At 40.8% G+C, this 19,039-nt stretch overlaps 2 protein-coding genes across 2 annotated transcripts in view; both read right to left on the bottom strand.

Annotated features, from left to right (window-relative positions):
* The window catches only part of LOC130596364 (cytosolic phospholipase A2 epsilon-like), a 33,037-nt gene extending 31,529 nt beyond the window's left edge, over positions 1–1,508 (bottom strand). Inside the window, exons 1-2 of the mRNA XM_057403882.1 lie at positions 1,413–1,508; positions 75–164 (exon numbers count right to left, since the gene is read on the bottom strand). Coding sequence (XP_057259865.1) covers positions 75–164; positions 1,413–1,508 — 186 coding nt within the window. The remainder of the gene's footprint in view (positions 1–74; positions 165–1,412) is intronic.
* A 7,578-nt stretch (positions 1,509–9,086) lies between these two features.
* LOC130596358 (cytosolic phospholipase A2 epsilon-like) overlaps positions 9,087–19,039 on the bottom strand; it is a 32,631-nt gene continuing 22,678 nt past the window's right edge. The window contains exons 12-20 of the mRNA XM_057403875.1: positions 17,772–17,908; positions 16,816–17,038; positions 16,159–16,273; positions 15,465–15,602; positions 12,414–12,521; positions 11,055–11,249; positions 10,475–10,641; positions 9,550–9,736; positions 9,087–9,335 (exon numbers count right to left, since the gene is read on the bottom strand). Of these exons, the coding sequence (XP_057259858.1) occupies positions 9,127–9,335; positions 9,550–9,736; positions 10,475–10,641; positions 11,055–11,249; positions 12,414–12,521; positions 15,465–15,602; positions 16,159–16,273; positions 16,816–17,038; positions 17,772–17,908 (1,479 nt within the window). The 3' untranslated portion in view covers positions 9,087–9,126. The remainder of the gene's footprint in view (positions 9,336–9,549; positions 9,737–10,474; positions 10,642–11,054; positions 11,250–12,413; positions 12,522–15,464; positions 15,603–16,158; positions 16,274–16,815; positions 17,039–17,771; positions 17,909–19,039) is intronic.

Genomic DNA, 19,039 nt, shown 5'->3' with positions numbered 1-19,039 from the left:
GAGCAGCTGCATGGTGCTTGGTTTCTGACTAGGGTTAAACTACATCAAGTTCAAAATTCTCTTGTTCGTAATACCTTGAAATCTCCATTGTCCTGTGCAGTACTTCCTTCACCTCCTTCTTGCTGTCCACCATCTCTCAAAGAATTGATGTCTGAGTCTTCATACTGAAGAAAGAAAGAAATAATAAATGCTAACATTAAAACAACAACAGCATCATTATCAGGGTAGATAATTAATTCCTACTTGCAGTAAATTATGCTGAAACCCTAAATAGAACAGCTGATGGTTACACCCAGCTCTGTTACTGTGCTCGGCATGATGAACAAACCACTGCGTGGTTTGGCACATGCAGGTTCACAATCCATATCACGGGTACCCTTTCAATGATGCAGTGAAGGAAGAGCCATGTCAGCTGTGAGATAACCAAAAGGTGCCCCTGCATTTATTCTGTGAATAAAAGTTTGCTTTTTGTTTTGAATGGGATCTTTTGGCAACTTGCTCCTGCTCTCAGGAGTATTAAATCTCAATAGAAAAAGTCCCAGAATCTCTTATCCGCGTTTGAACCCAGAGCATGAAACACATTGCAATTGCAAAATTTTAAATCTAACTTTTCAATTTTTTCAGGAAACTGAAGTTCCAAAATACTTCTACAATGTAGGGTGCCCCCTTTTGAAACACTTCATAGGAAAACACCATTAAAGAACGGTTCCTAAAAGACATGTTGAAAGTGTTCTGTTTCTAGAGTACTTCCTAAAGCAATGCGCCTTTGTCCAGTGAAAAAGCACACAGAACAACATATAACATACTGCAGTTAAAATTACATGTAAATCTGGAAATAACACAGGGAACACAAAGCCAAATGTAAAATTCAGAACAAAAATGGGAATATGTAAATAAAACTAAGTTTTCTGTCCCTATTCTCTACCCTGTCCTTACCCCTTTTTCAATAACAAAAATAGGGTTGTCACATTAATACATGTCATTTTGCTATTGACACAAAAACATTAAATTTTTAATAAAAGTAACATTTAATTATGGAAAGAAACATCTCTTTTTTTTTTAACTGTACGTGTGGATTCAGGCTGACAATTCAGTCCCTTAAACATTATTTTCTTCCCTGTTGATCTTTATCACTTTCTCTTCTTTTTCTGTCTCCTTGCTATGCTAACTTCTCTTATTTTGCCTGTGAAGCTAAGAACTTTGGCTCTGGTGGAGTCAGGAGGACTTTTGCCACTGATAGCAACAAAGAGAACATGTCACTTTAAACTCCTTCAGGCAGAAATATTGCTGCTCAGTCCCATCAGACAGTAGGTTTGTACAGTAGCTTGTATAGAAACACTCTCACAAAGCGGGATTTTGTTTTCCACCAAATGCAGTGGACCTTAAGTAAACTTTCAAAGCCATTTTCTTACCTGTAGACCTTTTGCATTATATAACATCCTGGCCTTCCCTGGATCCATGTAGTACAGTGATTCCGGCACCTCCACGGGAAGCAGTTCCTGAGACATGGTTGAGGCAGGATTGACTCGTGTAGGAGTCAATGACAAGTTATTTTATAAAATGAGCTGAGGCTCCACCCATCTCATCTCTATAAGTAAAGGACTCCCCTCCCATTGCTGAAGACGATGGAGCACCAAGAATGACTGCTCCAGGGAAGGATCTTACAGCACAAGCACAGTATCTGAAAGCGATGCAGTACCTTCCTCTGGCTGGATATGCCATCCTGCAGTGTGGGGAATGGCCTGAGCAGAGAGTAACAGCAGCTCCTACGTAGCTGGAAAAAGCCTCTGTGTGTAAATAGCTACCTGCATGCTGGCACATACATGTCCACTTTGATCAAAGCCTCCACATAGGTGAGGGGACTCAAACTCACTACTTGCAAAGAGGCACTGCCCTGGGCCGCACAGTAACCCCCTCAGAAAGGGCTACCTCCACCACCTGACAGGTTACTACATGGACCTGCAGCTCCCAGCTCCTTCTGGACTGCTCCCATTTCTTCTTCCCAGGGAAGAAAGGGCAAGGAGTGGGCTTAAATTCAACAAAAAAGCAAAGAAATATAGAATGTCTGTGCAAAGAAGATAAGAATTACGCTTTCAGCATTTTCCAAAGCAAGGCAATTGAACTTTACAAGGCAACTGCAGGAAATTCATGTCAAGATGAATGCAATATAGTATCCAATAGTTTAGTTTTGTTCATTTTATTTTACAGAGATTTTGTTCAACCAAAGAGCCTGAACCAAAGAGCACATGAACATCTCCAGGCATACCCAGAGGAAATTACCATCTTCAAACACATAAAAACAAATGAATAACAAACTAGCAGACCTAGTAACAGTAGGCTGTGTCATAGCATCTGCATTTCCAGCATGAAAAGTAGTTTTGCACACTCTTCAAGTACAAGAGCATCTTTTGGCCTTAGGTCATGGACACACAGAGCTGCATCCTGGAGAACTCCTCTTGCAGCTTTATTTAGAGAACAATCATTCAACTTTTTTTTTTTTTAGCCTCATTAGAAAAGAAGACCTGATTGACCTTGCAAGACCTGCCATGGGACACTAAAAATAGCAGCATACTTGTTGTTGGAGTAGGCCAGTTTTCCCAGGGCTGATTAGTTCAGAGAACCATTGGCATAAATGGTGATAATCACTTAGAAACCCCTCTAAAAGTGACAAATCTTAAGAAAGCTGAGATTCCCTGTCCTCAAAGAAACCCATGGAGAACCGCAGATGGGTTCTATGTACAGATTTTCACATCTGCAGAGTTAATTCTTCATTATATGCATACTTCACCATCTGGGATGATCTGTGCGGCCTTTAGTTAAATCAGGGTATTCCGATGCCACCTGAGTGACTCCACACGGAACTCCATTAAGAAAGCTCTGAGGCTGTCATTAAAATCTGAACTAATGTTGCCTAATTTAAAATCTGTATGTACAAATCCAGATGGTCACTGTAGAATAAAAATCAGATGCTCCAAGTGGAATGATTTTATTTCTTTACATTTCCTGTTTCAGTAATATAAGTATAGATGAAGCAAAATATCTGCTTCAAAGATCTAACCGTAGTTGTCCTGGCAGCAAAGAGCACACTACTCTCATCATTCAGTGCTTGCTAAATCTCATCGTCTCTTTAATCTTTACATTTCGTATTCACACTGCAACCCAGTTTGTAAAAGCATCAATCATCTGACAAAGTTACCTCCGTTACTTCTGACTGTAGAGACACGCTGTGGAGGAATGGAGCTCCATGACGAACTTAAAGTTTGTCCCATCCTATAATAACAAGAAATGCTATTAAATGTGTTCAAATACATTTGTGATTTCTTTTATCACAATATCTGATAAGAATGAATCTGCTGATAGCCAGTGTCCCCCTAAACACCTTACAACAGCGTACACTTGCCTAGCATTCAAACAGGCCAGGCAAAACGAGCCTGGGTTTATTCTGGCGAGCTGGAAACACAACTAGGACTGGCTGTGACCACCTTTAGGACGTATAGATGCTACTTCTGTACAAAAAAAACACATTGGAGAGCAGAGCCGAATGGACGTTATGACTCAGATACATCCTCTTCCAGCAGGAAGTGTCTTAGACCATCAATTGTACAGTTACTGAAGGAAGAAGATGTGGAGCAGGAGAGGAAACTCATGGGCGGCAGGAGTGCTTCTGTTGTCTGTTGCTTTACTCCTGTCACAGGTAAGAAGGAATCTTCTGGGAAATTAATTTTAAAGCAAGTCTTTAACTAGAGAGTTTTAAACTACTAGAATATATTCATGTTAGGAACTGAGAAAAGTACAGCACTTTATATCCATTGCATATATACACCAGCATTTCATAGAATCATCAAGTTATAGAATAATTGGGGTTGGAAGGGACCTTCAGAGGTCCTAGCTGGACCTAGTCTAACCACCCTGCAATGAGCAGGGATATCTTCAACTATACCAGGTTGCTCAGAACCACATCCAGCCTTGCCTTGAGTATCTCCAGAATAGCGCATCTACCACCTCTCTGGGTATGCATTTAGCACATAACTGGTATATGGCTCTGAAAATGGAAAGTATTACTTGACTGGCATCACTGTAACTTTTTATACCACTGCACTCACAGTTAGATGTTTGTCTACGTTTCTGCCATGTTACAGTTACTAAGGCATTGGATAAGTTTCAGCACTCGCTATAACAGTCTCTGTATAGCCTATTAAAATTGAAATTCATGCTCCATTTTATCTCTATGAGATTCTGTGTATGTTGCAAATGTGCAGTTCCCAGTGGTTACCTGCACAGTGAGAAAAGGCCCTGTGCTATGGGATGTTCTCTGTACTCGGAGGAGGTTTCCCAGGAGTGCAGTAAACTAGAAGAGCAGTTGCCAAAGTTTTCTGAATCACTGTTCACTCTCCACATTTCCAGATTACATGCAAGTTTATCATCTCCTCATGATCCAGAAACCAGTATGAGGGCAGTGTGACCATTGCAGTGCTCTCTTCTGTGCCCCAAACCAGCTGCGGGTTATAGGCCATCAGCTCCCACGTGAGCAAAGATCCTGGACCACAGCTTAAGAGTGAAAAGTTATGTATTAAGGGTCTACAAAGGATTTTCTGAATAATCTTCTGCACATGAGACATAAACATTTAATCTGCAACAAATTCTAGGATATCATATAATTTATTAAATCTCAAAGATATATTACTGCATATGTTTACAGATCCAACTCGAGGAATTTGGAGCACAGGTTGCTTTCAAGCTTGGTTGGAACAGTTTTGGATGTCAGCCATCTGAGTAGCAGAAATTGCAAAATCATAGAATCATAGAATTGTTAGGGTTGGAAAGGACCTTAAGATCATCTAGTTCCAACATCCTGCCGTGGGCAGGGACACCCTACGCTAAATAAAAGAAACAACTATCAATTGCTCAAGATTTAAAAGTGCATATTAATATATGTAGTAACTTGCAGCTCCTTACCTGATAGTTATCAGCCCCCAAGCACCCTCCATTATCTTGGTGGAAGAAAGGAAATAGGAGTGGAGCAAACATTTCATATATTTACAAGTAATTTACAGATTATTGGCTGAGAGAGGGAAGGGTGCAATAAGTAGCTGGCAGGAAAAGTCATACTTCTGGAGACTGGGGGACCATCGGTATTTAAGAGCAGAGAAGAGAGAATCTAGAAAGCACTTGCAGTATGCGTTTCAGGCATCTGCAAGCCCTGAGCAGTCAGAATCTCAGAAGTAGGATTTAATGCCATCACATTTTCCAGTTTAGTTGCTGTTCATTTTAATGGACCAGCCTATCAAGAATGCTTTGAAGAAACTGGAGGAGAGATATACCTTTATTTCCATTCTCAGTGTTTGTCACCACTGCCTTTTTGTTCCCGATTTCCTTTCTTTTTTCCTTTCCCTGCCATCTTTTCTTTCCCAATGACTTGACAATGAGTTTCCAAAATATCCATTTCCTTACTTTGCACTTGGAAGTGCTTTTTGGATGCTGCAGGTGTGCTAGGCTTCAGTGGGAACCCTGCAATGGATAGGTCTTCAGGAGGAGCTCAAAGGCACAGAAGTTCAGTGGCATGAAAGACACAGCTTTCACCCACTGCTACCTGTTGGCCAGCACACTACGATCAAGGCATGAGGAAACCTGCCTTGCTGGAAATGAGGCCCTGATGGCTTCCTCTGCAGCATTATCACCCTTGTAAGGTGGTGGGATATTGCACACACAGAGCAGAGCTTTACATTTGAACAGGGGTTTGGCACAGGGTTTCTCAGAAGGGAGTCCTGCTCTACCACCCATGTTCTCCTGTACCTTCTGGGCAGACACATGGTGCAAACTATAGCCTCACAAATGAATAACTCAGATTGTTTGCAATAATCTTTTGTCTGATTATTCTTTGTGCTCCAGAACAACGTAAAATGATGCTGTCAACCATCCCCATTAGCTTGTTTCCTCAGCAGCACTTACCTGACAGGACTGTCAGAACGACTGTCTGAGTACACACATGCCTCGTGAGTGGTTAAAAAGCCCCACTGCTGCTTTCCTTAGGTTCCTATGGGCTGATTCACCTCACTGAGTTGCCCAGTTCTCCATGCACCTTTGTGATAATCAGAAGGGCTGGGGCAAAGGTGCAATTGCATGCTAATCCTTCACTTACCTACAGATAATGAATAGGTAAGAAGGAAAAGCCAGACACAGAAAAGATGCAGAACATATTATTTACAATTAAGGAGGTCAACGTAATAGTGTTTGTAGTTCCTGTTATTACAGCCACCAAGAGTTCTGCCTTTTAAAACAAGAAATATCATGCTAACTCCTGTCGGTGCTAACACTGTGATACAGAGTAGGCCTGGAGTTTTGCAGTGCTTTCCCGCTCCAACCCCTCCTGTTTATTTCCTTCCTTGGAGTGATAATTTGATTAAATTACTCCTATTTCCTGTAAAAAAAAAAGGACACTCCCAACCTGCAAAGCTAAAGAAGATTTTAAAAACCTGCATCTGAAGCTGTTACCTGCATTCTTTCCATACCTCAGTACAGCCCAGAGGCTAAGAATGGGAAACATATCCCCTTAGCAACTGAACCAGAGCAAAAGATGCAAGAAGGGAAAGCCTCCACACTGGCCTAGAAGGACTGGCAACCAAGACCTTCTGCAATTAATTAATAAATTTAATGATAAAAAGCAAGCTGAACCCAACAAATTAACCAACTCCCTAATTAACAGACAAAGCACCTCTGCTAAACATGGATCAGGAGAGCTGACTAGATGAGATTCTGGAGAACAGGCCACTGCTGCAGAGCAGTCACCTGGAGAAAACTTTATCTCAGAGAGGAATAAACCAACTGCAGATGGCATGATGGCACTGGTATCCTTCCCCTCTGCTTAAGAGCATTACTTAGGGGTTGCTACATATCTCTAGGTGAAGGCGCCCATTGTCCCAGGAAAAGGATGGCTGGATGGAGGATTAAGCCAGACCTTTTTCAGGGTCTACAGCAATGCAGGATCTTTAAGTATTTTCATGGTAACAGCAAGGACCTTGCTATGGGACTCAGGTGGTTGTGGGTGTATCTGAAAGAAGAAAGTCATTGATGTTTGAGGACTGAAAGCAGAGAATTGACAAGGAGATCCAGTTGTTGTCCAAAAGCTTTAGCCATGCCGAACCCACCACTTGTGTAGGACTGGCCAGAATGCCAGGAGGTGGGGTGGGATCAGCCCCTGACAGGTACATCAGAGCATGCCTTAGTGGCACACTGAGGATAAATGGGGCTTTCCTCTATTAAACCAACAAACAAAAAGACAGCCATGGAAACCAAGGGGTATAGTTAAAGACAGGGATGGGAGGACAGAGAAACTTGATGTCACCAAAGGACCTGGATGACCACGGTGGGAACTCTATTTGCAGCTCTTGAAGATGCCCAAAACCCCCAGCTGGAAGATGGGTGAGTGGGAGAAGTAGCAAATGCATGTGTCACCCCAAGTAGGTTTGTCTTAATGATAAACAGGGAAGCCCAAGAGGGATGCAGAGCTGGGACAGAAGAGAGGCAATGCCAAAAGCGACTGCATGACTCAGCAGCAGAGATTACAAAGAGAGGATCCCTTGATGAGACCCAGCAAGTAAACAGCCATTTCAGTGCACTGAAGGTTTGAACCAGGGCTGCAAATTGGATGGAGGTGTGAGAGCCTGGAAAAGCAGCTGGGGCAAGGACACACCAACCCTAAGGGTGCTGAGGTCATGGGAGGTGAGTGAGGGAGATTAAAGACAACAAAGACTAGAGGAAGAGAAGACATAAAGGAATGCTTGAAGGCACTAGGAGAGATAGATGATGATAGGAAAAGGGAAGAGAAATTTTCAGCCTTTTAGAGGTTCAAATTTCATTTTGAATTAAGGATTTATTTCATATTTTGGCTCTGATTCATTATTTATAGCTCTGGGTTTGCCAACACGTTACTTCAGCACAGACAAGTTACTGTGTTTCATTTAAATTTGAAGTAATCAGCTGAAACTGACTGAAGCATTGTATCTTTTATATATATATATTAGTATCTTTGTTGTAATAAAACAGGTTTACAGAGTATTTGCATTATTCAAATCCTTCATAAAGCAAATCATTATTTTGGTCTTCATTTCAAAAATAAGCAGTGTGGACAAATTGCCTTGTGCTATTTATAGTAGCTGCATAGAGCCTGTGTTGTTTGTATACAGTCAGCAACTGACAAAGTTATGCAATTACCCATGAATTACCCATGGGTATCAGTGTAAAGCACTCAGTTTGCCTTCTTACCACAGAATCTGAATGCCTTTCAGGTTTTGATGTTTTTATTCTCACAGCATCCCATCCTATAATAACAAGAAATACTATTAATCCTATTGAGATTAATGGGATGTGGATGCTGAGCTGGATCCTCTAAATACCATGAGCATTCAGTAAAAAGCACAACCTCAGGTTAAGTACTTACACATGCACCAGATGAGCTGATTCTGACTCACAACAGAGTTTGAAACAGTCACTTTCAAGGCATTTTCCAAATATAAATATTTCTGGGTTAATAAAACTTGGAAACCCTGAAGTATAAATCATTTGTGTTTTCCATGTGAAATCTCAGCTTTTCTGTGTCTTTTACATTCAGGTTTTCATGTTCTTTTAAACAAAATTTCTTGCTGATACCATAGGAAAATACAGTTTTCTCTTTTTCTTTGAAATTGCCCACATTTATTATATATTTTTCTGTTGCACTAGATTTGGACTAAATTAAATATCTGTAGCTCATTTGTCTTCACGTATCACTTCTATTAATGCTGTGAATTTTGAAAGAATTCATATTGCTGCCTCACATTCATGCATTTAAAAAACTCATCAATAAGCCACTTATTCTCTAATGGTTGGTTTACTGCATATACATGCATGTACGTGAAAAAAAAAACACAGTCACCAACAGTTAAATCCAACATAAATAAAGCAAGAGACTAATCATTATTTTGTTCAATCAGTTTATCTATCATTGCCACGTGGTGGAGAAGAACCACAGGCTGAGACAAGTCTTTGTAGTTTCACAAGTCTGTTGTGCTCATTCACAAGCAGTGCTTGATTCTTCTGCAGGGAAAAAACAAAGTTATACAGGCATCTTTCCGAGACTCAGATTGGCATTTATCTTTTGTGCTGTCGTTTCTGCTCTACGGCTGAATTCAGAGCCTGAAGGATCAGATTTTTGTTGTTCTGAATGTTGTAGCTGGTCAGTTCTATCAGTTTGTCGAACTCGTCCTCTGTGTATGTAAAACTGCTTATGCAGTAAGGGGAAAAAATGCTGGAAACATCCACCTTGCCCTGTGCCATCTCAGCAAGGCTGCGCTCCACACCTGGCAAATAAAGAAAGAGCATTGATGGGGTATAGATGTGGTCCCAAGTTCTGCTTCCCATGTGAGCACAATGGTACATCTTGCTTGCTATCCAGACACCTGCATTTCTCAGCCATGGTAGCCACACCAGGGGAAGGAGGGAACCATGCTAGACCATGTTTCCCATCCTGACACAGCTAAATGGTGGGAGGACTATCTCTGCCCCATGGCTTACCAGGTTCTTTGTATTTTCTGAAGGTGTCATTCACCAGGGGGAAGAACACCACTATCGGTGCCTCTGGGTTCTCTGTGTCTTCAAAGAGGTAGCACTCCTTTAGATTTTTCTTTTCTTCTTCACTCATGTGGATTTTGGGAAATGGGATTCCCTGCTTTAGGAAGTACTTGGAGGCTTCTTCCAAAGGCTGCATTCAGAGAGAAAAAGGAAGAAAAGATCAGAAATTCTGCCACCCCCTCTATACTTCCTAATGTACAACATATCCACCAAAAGCCTTTCACAAAGATCCATGAGCAGCAGTCGCTGTCAGTATTCCTTCTGGCCTTTGTCTTTTGCATGAGATGTTAAGTACTAAATTATTAACAGAACAATAGTTCCAGACCCAGCCTCCAACTTGCACTACTAATTGTTGTTCTACCTCCTCCTCTTCATCAGCTTTTATCTGCAAGACAAATAAGATGTTCATGGCTGAAAGCAAGGGTGACCTGGCTGCTTAGGACACAGAAACATGCCCCTTTTACTGGAGAAGATCCTGAAATGAGCAGAATGGACAGGAAGTCTTCAAGAACTTCTGCCCTGTCCATATCTAATAACAGGAATTATAGACCAGGTTATCAGCTGGCATTTGAAACAGCACATATGGTGTCAAAAGACAACTTTTCTCCACAATTTAGAATAACAACAACAACAAAAAAAAAATCCAGCTGCTGTTCTAAAGACACCTGGATAAATTACTTCTAATTTAACTGCATGTGGGTATCTTTAAATGGATATCACAAGACAAAAGAAACAAGTTCTTCAGTGGTGGTACTAGTTCCAGAGAAACACTCTGTATAGACAGTAGCCTTGATAGCCACAGTTAAAGAGGGCTAAAAGAGCTAAAAGACAGTGGTCGTTATCGAAGAAAATACAGCAGCTATCGCACCGATGTCTGTGATCCAGAAGAATAGTTTAGGTGCAGGACAACATCCACTTTCCTCTCTGGCCTCATGAGTGGTGGGTAGCTGATATCAATGTATCCTGCTGTGTCTGCCAGGCGTATGAACTTCGCTGTTTCTGTCAGCTGGTTGGGGAAATTCTCTAGTATAGTATCTAAAAAGAAATACTTGTTATGATGAGTGATTCACTGAAGAAGCAATTTCTCCACTCTTTGGCTTGTAAGGGTGGAAAAATGCCTCTTGTCTCCCCATTACTTTTGCTTTCCAAGACCCTGCTGCACTGCGGAAGCTCAGCCTTGACAGAGAAAAGAAAGACCTGTCCTAGGTAAAAAGACAGCAATCACTCACTTCTCATGTTGCTTTTCTTCTGTCCCCAGTGAGCAGTAGTTGCCTTTCCCTGCAATCAAGGAGCATCTTGGAGCTGATTTGACTGGATGAAATTTAACTAATTATCTTGAAATTTTTGTTGCCAAAGTGAAAAATGAAGCCTGTTCATCATCTGCCTTTTCTTTGCTGATGAAAACACCAACCATATAGCAGATAAAATAAGTATTCAGCAACATTTACCTTTCCATATACAGAAGCTTTTGCTCTGAAGGTATTCATTGTGCACCTGGAACCCCTTCAGGAAGTTGTAGAACTTTGAAACCATCACCCGCTCAGACAGGACCTGCCGAATGATGCCCATAATGCCACATTCAGGGTCGACTAAGTAAGTCTCCAGCTCATGGCCACATGCTGATGAGGAAGGCTCATCTCCTTCTGAAGGGTAGAGGAAATGAACAACAGTCAGAGTGGCAACAAACCTCTTAAAGCTGGAAAGATTACCTACTGCTTGATTGAACAGGTGGACACCCTGTGTGCAGGTCAGGGTAGGCTGAGAATCTGCACCAATTTCTTTCAAAATTAGATAAAACCAGATTTGGAAAAAAGAAAAGAAAGAAGAGAAGAGAAAAGAAAAGAAAAGAAAAGAAAAGAAAAGAAAAGAAAAGAAAAGAAAAGAAAAGAAAAGAAAAGAAAAGAAAAGAAAAGAAAAGAAAAAAGAAAAGAAAAGAAAAGAAAAGAAAAAAAGAAAAGAAAAGAAAAGAAAAGAAAAGAAAAGAAAAGAAAAGAAAAGAAAAGAAAAGAAAAGAAAAGAAAAGAAAAGAAAAGAAAAGAAAAGAAAAGAAAAGAAAAGAAAAGAAAAGAAAAGAAAAGAAAAGAAAAGAAAAGAAAAGAAAAGAAGGAAAAAAAAGAAAAAATGCTGTCAGGAGACTTGGACATTCAGAAAAGAGCAGAGAAAATTATTTGCACTAAATGGCACCTCATGAGATTGGGAAAGAGGGCCATTGACTTTCTAGCACAAGTATTTATTGAGCTCAGGGTTCTGCAACATTTCCACAGAGAAAGTGATGAAAAGCCCATAAACCAAACCTGCTAACCACATTTGAACACAGGAGGGACAGCCAACACCTCTAAGGAAAACACAGATTTACAACAGGATCAAAGAAAGTGGAAATGGAGTTCCACATAATTGACACATCCAAGTCTTCAACAACAACATATGAAAGGTACCATCTGCCAAGGCAAACAGAGAACACAGCACTGAGATGTGTTACAACATGTAGGGTCACTGAAAGGCCCCAGGCAGATGATTCTTTAAAGAACTTCAGTAGTTTTATATTCAGTGACAAATCCTCACTTGCATAAATTCAGTCCAGGGGAGGCTAATAGAAATAATGTTGTTATGAGGAAATTCAGAAAGGAAATCTAATTAGATATTGCTGGCTCTCCCTTGGGGAGTGGGGAAAGAGTAGTGCAGCATTGGCCTCAGTTTTAAGATTTAAAAAGCCTTCACATATATTTCACACTACATGCATCTGAATGCAACGTCCAGTTAAAGATTCATAAGACAACAGGTAAATTAGAAACATAACCGTAACCAACCAACATCAATAGTCCTGTGTTGTGTACATCTCAGTGAGCACCTTTCTGTAGGATCTGATGAATGCCAGGCGTCCAAGAGGTTGTAGGAAAAAACATTGCTCCACAGGCCTGTGCAATGGTAAAGAAGAGGGAAAACATGTTTTGAAAACGTGTTAATGGAAAAACATCCCTTTTAAAAAATAATTTTTCAGCTTTGTGAGGGGTATCAGAAAGCTGAAAGATTTTCAAACTCTCATGAGAAACTGCAGGAAGTTCTTTTGTGGCAACTCACACTCTGTCCTCAAAGAGGACCCTAAATAGTTTTAAACATTGTGCCAGACACTGTAGTTCATTGTCATGTACATTGCACACACTGCAAACTAGCGTTTTCTGTCCTATAAGCAACAGCCATCAGAGAATAAAACCACAACATTTCCTATAAAATGTTTGGTCTACAAGGTATGTCATATACAACCATACACACAGTTAAAGGTTTGAGGGGCTGCTCCTGAACAGCCAAGACTCAAGTGGTTATTCTGATCCCTGTTATTCTCATCCCTGTAGTCCTTCTACTTTTGTTCTCACACTTAAAAGATCTAAAAATGTCTCAGTGGTGCAGAAATCTCCAAAGCCCCTTGGATCTTGGAAAGCACTTCTTCCTCCACAGCTCTGCCAAGGGCCCTGAGAGGAGCTCTGCCAGAGAAGTGCTGAGCTTTGCCTTGAAAATCTCTACCAGTGAAAGCTTTGCAAAAGCCATACATTGCAAAGGATGCAGTGATTTGAATTGCACAATACAATAGTTACGCCTTCCATTAATTAGTGACAGAAATACAATTCTCTTGTACGCCTGGCTTGTTTGTGGAGTGGAACAAGAAGCCAAGTGTCTTCTGCTTCACAGGAGGTCCCCATAAGAATAGCACTTTCTTGAGAAACATTAGAAATATGTAATTAAGAAATCAGATAGGTGTTTACTGGTTCTACACTTAGCCAGGAAACAGACTTCATTTGCAGACAATTATTGGGCAGTTTCATCAACACAACCCCATCTCCCTGCAGCTTGAGAAGCTTCTGTCCAGGTCCACAGTGAGAAGGCAACTCCTCTCATTTCTCTTGTCTTTACTTTGTGCCTTCTATACCCATAACTCTTTCACCTCTCCGAACCTTGGGAGTTACATATTGTGCATTTTAATATCTTCCAGACACTGTTGTCCGCATGACATTTGGTCGCAATTGCATAGGCATGTTTTCCTAACATCTTGCACTCAATTTTCATGGTACCTATATTTGCTGAAGTGAGAACTATGAAGAGAGACAGTATCTTTTACTGGGCTGACAGTGTTGAAAATAGCAGACAAGCTTTCATGCACCCTAGTCTTTCCTCTGGAAACCTGAGGATCTGGTATCTCCATGAGCTCATCCAAACTTTCCAGCTCTAGCCATTGCTCTTAAAGACTTGCCTCTCCCTGAAAATTACACCTTGCTTTTATCCTTGAACTATCACGTTGTAACTAATTGTACAATTTAATCACAACCTAAGAGGGCATTACATGTTGTATCACTAGATGGCAACATTGCTTTAACTCTCCGCTCTATCCTTCCTAAATACACATCCATGGCTGTGTGGTCGCCAGCTGAATTCAGGGGCTGAGGCTGAGAACACAGAGCTCAGCCTAATCTGGGTGTGTTGGGTATGCTTCCTACCTGGCCACCTCGGGTATGAACACACTACACCACTGACACTGGGAAACAGCAACAGGGGCACGATGTTCTCATAAGGCTCTGTAGTCCTACCTAGTTCTATAATCTACCTCCTACCTCTGGCAGTCAGCACGGAGTGTTTAATGAAGGAAAACAAGATCTCTTCTCCAGTGTACTCTTCAGCATCTAAAGTTTCTGGATTTGGCACTTCTAGTGCTTGCAGCTGCATCTGACCTACTGCATTTCAGAGCCACCAGCCACCATGAATTTGTCCTCTGCTTTACAGACCTATTTCTGGTCTTGGTTCCTGTGTTATCTTCTGAGTCTTTTCCCTCAGCCACCTCTTTTCTTAACTCATTACATCAGTAAAAGCTCTAAGCATAGTCATTAAAGCTCTGAGATTTAGTGTCCATGTGGCTAAGCGCTGTCTTCTTCTCCTTATGCCCAACTATTTTCTCATGATTGTTCCAATACGACTCTGGCCTCCTCCTGCATCATACAGAGAGGTGCACAGCTTCTCTGCACACCAGATAAAGAATACTACCAGATAAAGAATGGTGTTGCTGGTTTTATGGATTTTTTAGCTCATAAGTAAACTTTTTCTTACTGATTCTATGATTCTGTGATAACCTTGCTGTCCCGTTGTGTGTTGTGCTTATTTACATGCAATACATCTATTATTTGGGGTTTAAAAGCAGATGGACTCTCCTGCAGACAACCTGAATCCAGAGAACTAAAGTACAAAGTGGGGTGGTAGAGAGTTCTAGCATTACACAAAATGAAAAAAGAATTGCATAAAAACTGCTAAGCTGTCTTTCAGGCATTACTGAGAGCTACTCTACTGAAATAAGGATGACAAAAATCACTGAATTAATCATGCTACACAAAATCACAAATATAATACTATTAAACTTGCAAAAATACAAGTAACAGTTCAGAAAACTACTTAAAATTTCCATCTTTCAAAACAAACCCAGTCACAACATTGTTTTTTTTTGCTGTAAAATTATACCATTCATTGATACATTTGGTTTTAAGTTTCCAGTTTCAAAATATAAATGTTTTCCATGTGGAGCTCTGCTGCTCATTTCAAAACAAGTCTAACCTCTTTAAGCAGCCCTGATACTTCAGACATGAGAGCCACCATTCAAGGCAAAAGCAGCAGCAAATAGTGTCATTTGAAATTTCCTCTAGTTATTTTTTAGCTCTTTTCCAGTGTCTATAAAATTCACCTAGATGTGAGAGCAGCATGTTGCACACTTTGCTTCAGTCCTGCATGTTGCAGAGCACTAGTTGTACAATGTAGAGTCTGTATTATATTAAAAACACAGTACATACATATGCAATTCAAATATTCACAGTGGAGCACATCACCTTTCATGAAACAGATGCGGCTTTCGGGGAGCTTCTTCATCAGGCGACCCATGAAGAACTCACTGCCAAAATCCTCTGCCCGAATGAAGGCACCATATTTTAAGAACCCGACTTCATAAGGGGTGAACTCTACCCATTCTGCAAAGGCACAAAAAGAACTTTTTCAGTTCAAAAAATTAACTTTTAAATCTCAATCCCTACTTCCCTGCAGGAAGGGCTCTGAAATGACAAGGAAGCAGCTGCAGGACAAACCATTTCAGCAGGGTAATCACAGGCTGATCTTCCTCAGGATAAGAGGCTATCATTCAGCTGGTTTCACCTGCTCACTCAGTAATGTTTCCCAAACTCATTCATTCAGAACTTCCAAACAGGCCTCTCCCGACAGGACATGAGTGAAGTTTATACCAAAGCCATCAGCCTAAGTTAGCCCACATACAGGGCTAAGCCTTTGACTTGTGAGTATCTCAGCTGTCCTAAAGTACCTCCCCCAGATTTCTCCTGCCCCATAGATGAGGGGTTCTTACCAGAGCCTAGGCATAATATCTAGAAATGGAAGAGGAAGTTAAGAAGGAAAAGGAACTGCATATCAATGATATGGTTCAGCAGTGCATAGGGTTGTAGGACATGCAGTAACTGATAATGCAGGTTATTTGAACACCAGCCAAGTCCAGATACAGCTCAGGTTTGCCATCACCTTTGAACTCGGGAAGGCTGTAGTCTTCTTTGATGTTGAGGATCATGTAGATAGGTAAAGGATTCTGACCCTGACTCAATGCCTGTCGCTCATCTGAGAGTTTGTGGTTGTTTTTCTGTGAATTGACCAGAAACAGAGAAAGAGCAAAACCAAGGGACCTTCTTGGCATGGTGCATGGGCTTGCAAGACTGCAGCAAAATAAATACCTGTTCCCATCTTCGTTTTCTTTGTATCTCCACTCATTTTGTGTCCACACATTTTTTAAACCAAGGAGTGATCTAAATATTTACACATCCACATAAGCTTATTTAATTAGAGGTGGTACACTTTGTGGTACAATGGTTTCTCATTCTTTCCAGTAAATGCATCCACTTTACAAGTTCTTACAGGGAGGAACAGAGCACAAGAAACCAAAAGCAGGACTTTGCTGTTAGGTGATCAGATACTCATACTGGTAGAAGACAGATGTTTTCTCTATTACCCTTTGGGCTGCTAATTACATGCTGAGAGATACGTGGGGACAAAACCCCTTTGTTAGTCAGCAGAAATCATCTGCTTGGTAATGCTAGCACACTCTCAGACTAGCATCTGCCCCTTGAACTTAATTTTCCATACAAGAGAACTCAGTAGCTATTACAGAAAGCATGGACACACTACCCCATCACTTAATGCTTTTTCCAGCAGAAGCCCCCATAAATCAATGCTAGAGATCTGGTATCCCTCTTGCTTCCTCAGTTTTAGCTCCTTGTCATAGTACTTCAAGCTCTCCACGGAAAAGCAGCTTAGTTTGCACTTGGTCATATGTCTGCGGACTTCACCAATCTGTCTGGACAGATCCTTGTGTGACCAGTCAGTGCTCTGATACAAGTGTGACAAGGTCCTGGGGAAAAGAAAGGAAATATATGTTATCATATGCCTAAGACACTTTCGCTTGTTAGGCTTGGATTTAAGGACCAAATGAACTATCTGAGGTTCATTAAACACATTTTCTGGGCTCTATTATTGAAGAGAAAAGATCTTTTGATTTAGGGACACACTCACACCCGCCCCACTAGTGAAACCTAAGGACTTGCAAAAAGCCCCTCTGTGTTATGTTGATTTATGTACAAGTCTGTGACAATCTTGTATAAAACAGGGGAAGTTTAGATTGGATATAAGGAGGAAGTTCTTTACTGTAAGGTTGGTGGTGCACTGGAATGAGTTTCCCAAGGAAGTTGTGAATGTTCCATCCCTGGTGGTGTTCAAGGCCGGGTTGGACAGAGCCTTGGGTGACATGGTTTAGTGTGAGGTGTCCCTGCCCATGGCAGGGGGGTTGGAACTGGATGATCTTAAGGTCTTTTCCAACTCCATAATTATTCTATGATTCTATGACTTGCACCAGGATCACTCACTAGGAAAGATCCTAGAGGTGAAACAATGGGTCAAGGAGAACGTTGCTCCCCACCAGCCAGTGCTTAGTTCATATGCTGTCTCAAGCAATGTGTTCCTAATGCAGGAAGAAAAACACCTGAGACTGAAGTAGTACACCTTCCTTTGCTAAAATAAAGAAGAAAATTCTCTCACACAGCAGGCAGACTATTGAGGTGATGAAGGACGTTCTTCATTCTCCTTACCATGTTGAACCAGATGACCCAGTGATGTATGAAATAGCATCTAAGAGACCCAGCTTCTGAAGACCCAACAGGTTGCCTAACAAAGATGTCAGTGCCCGGGTGCCACCTCCTGTTGTCATGACTGCTACAACTGGTACCTGTTTAAACATTGACATGGCAGTGTTAAATAACTTAGTTTACCAGCACATATGATTAGAGCTCAGTTAATTGCATCATTTCTATCTCAAAAGAAATTCCAACATTACACCATTTCCCAAGCAGGAGAGAAAAAAATGAAAATCTGGTATTTTGCAGAGAAGGAAAAAAAAAAAAAAAAAAGAAGGAATTTGGTAATTAGCTAATTTTTACCTTTTTTGATCAATCATTTTTGATTCTAAGTTGCTACATGTTGGTTTACCAAAACAGCTCAAAAGTTGTTGTTTCAAGGCATTTCAGTATTAGAGTGCATTTTCCCTAATGGAACATCACCTCATGAGAGCTCTATTTTGAGAACAATCCTCTCTTGTAAGTCAAGTATAATGACTATATTACATTTCCTATAAAGTACCTAGAGTGTATAATTGCAGTGACGAACCACAAAGGCTAACTGCATGGAAACCTAAATTGTTTTACAGGAAAGCAAATTCCTCCAAGGAACCCACTGAGAGGAGCCAAATGACATTTCTCATACAAATTTCCAGGCAATTGCACCAAGGAAATGCTCAGTAATGACCTGATTCAAATCAAGAACTTCAGGTTAGAGCAAAATTTTCTGATTTGAGTTTACTTGACTGTGAAAAAAAAATTCTTTTGCTGGAAAATCTGAAATTAGTATTAAAAAATACTTATACTTAAGAAACTACTTTTTTTTCCACAGAAACTAGTGTTCTAATGAGAAACAATATATTTATGTGATCAGTTTGTGAACGGGAACATTGTTTATAGCATCCAAAATCAATGTTTAATAGGCCTTTGGTGCAGCTGTCCTGAACAAAGGGAAAATCAAAGGCGACAAGAACTCTTCAAATGAAAGCTTCATTTCCAAAGTGCCTGATCACAGACTGTGTCCCCTCCCTAAAGCACCAGCTCTCCCCATAACACCATGGACATGAACAAATACAACCCTAACTCAGTCAGACAGACAAGAGAAAAATGTTGAATGTCATTGTGCTGTTAAGAGTGATGATACAACTAAGATGTTGAACAACAGAGGAGTCTGTGATATGAAACATTCTCATCAGTCAGTGCTGTGTGTCACTTTAACTGTTTAATTGTTTGTCCCCTCCGAA

Source organism: Pezoporus wallicus, unplaced genomic scaffold (genome assembly GCF_028554395.1).
Source record: "Pezoporus wallicus isolate ANWC-B61680 ecotype Strahan unplaced genomic scaffold, APGP_CSIRO_Pwel_v1 contig_8673, whole genome shotgun sequence".
NCBI classification, from domain to species: domain Eukaryota; kingdom Metazoa; phylum Chordata; class Aves; order Psittaciformes; family Psittacidae; genus Pezoporus; species Pezoporus wallicus.
The sequence above is the reverse complement of the archived record's forward strand: the minus strand, read 5'-3'. Positions and strand labels throughout refer to the sequence as shown.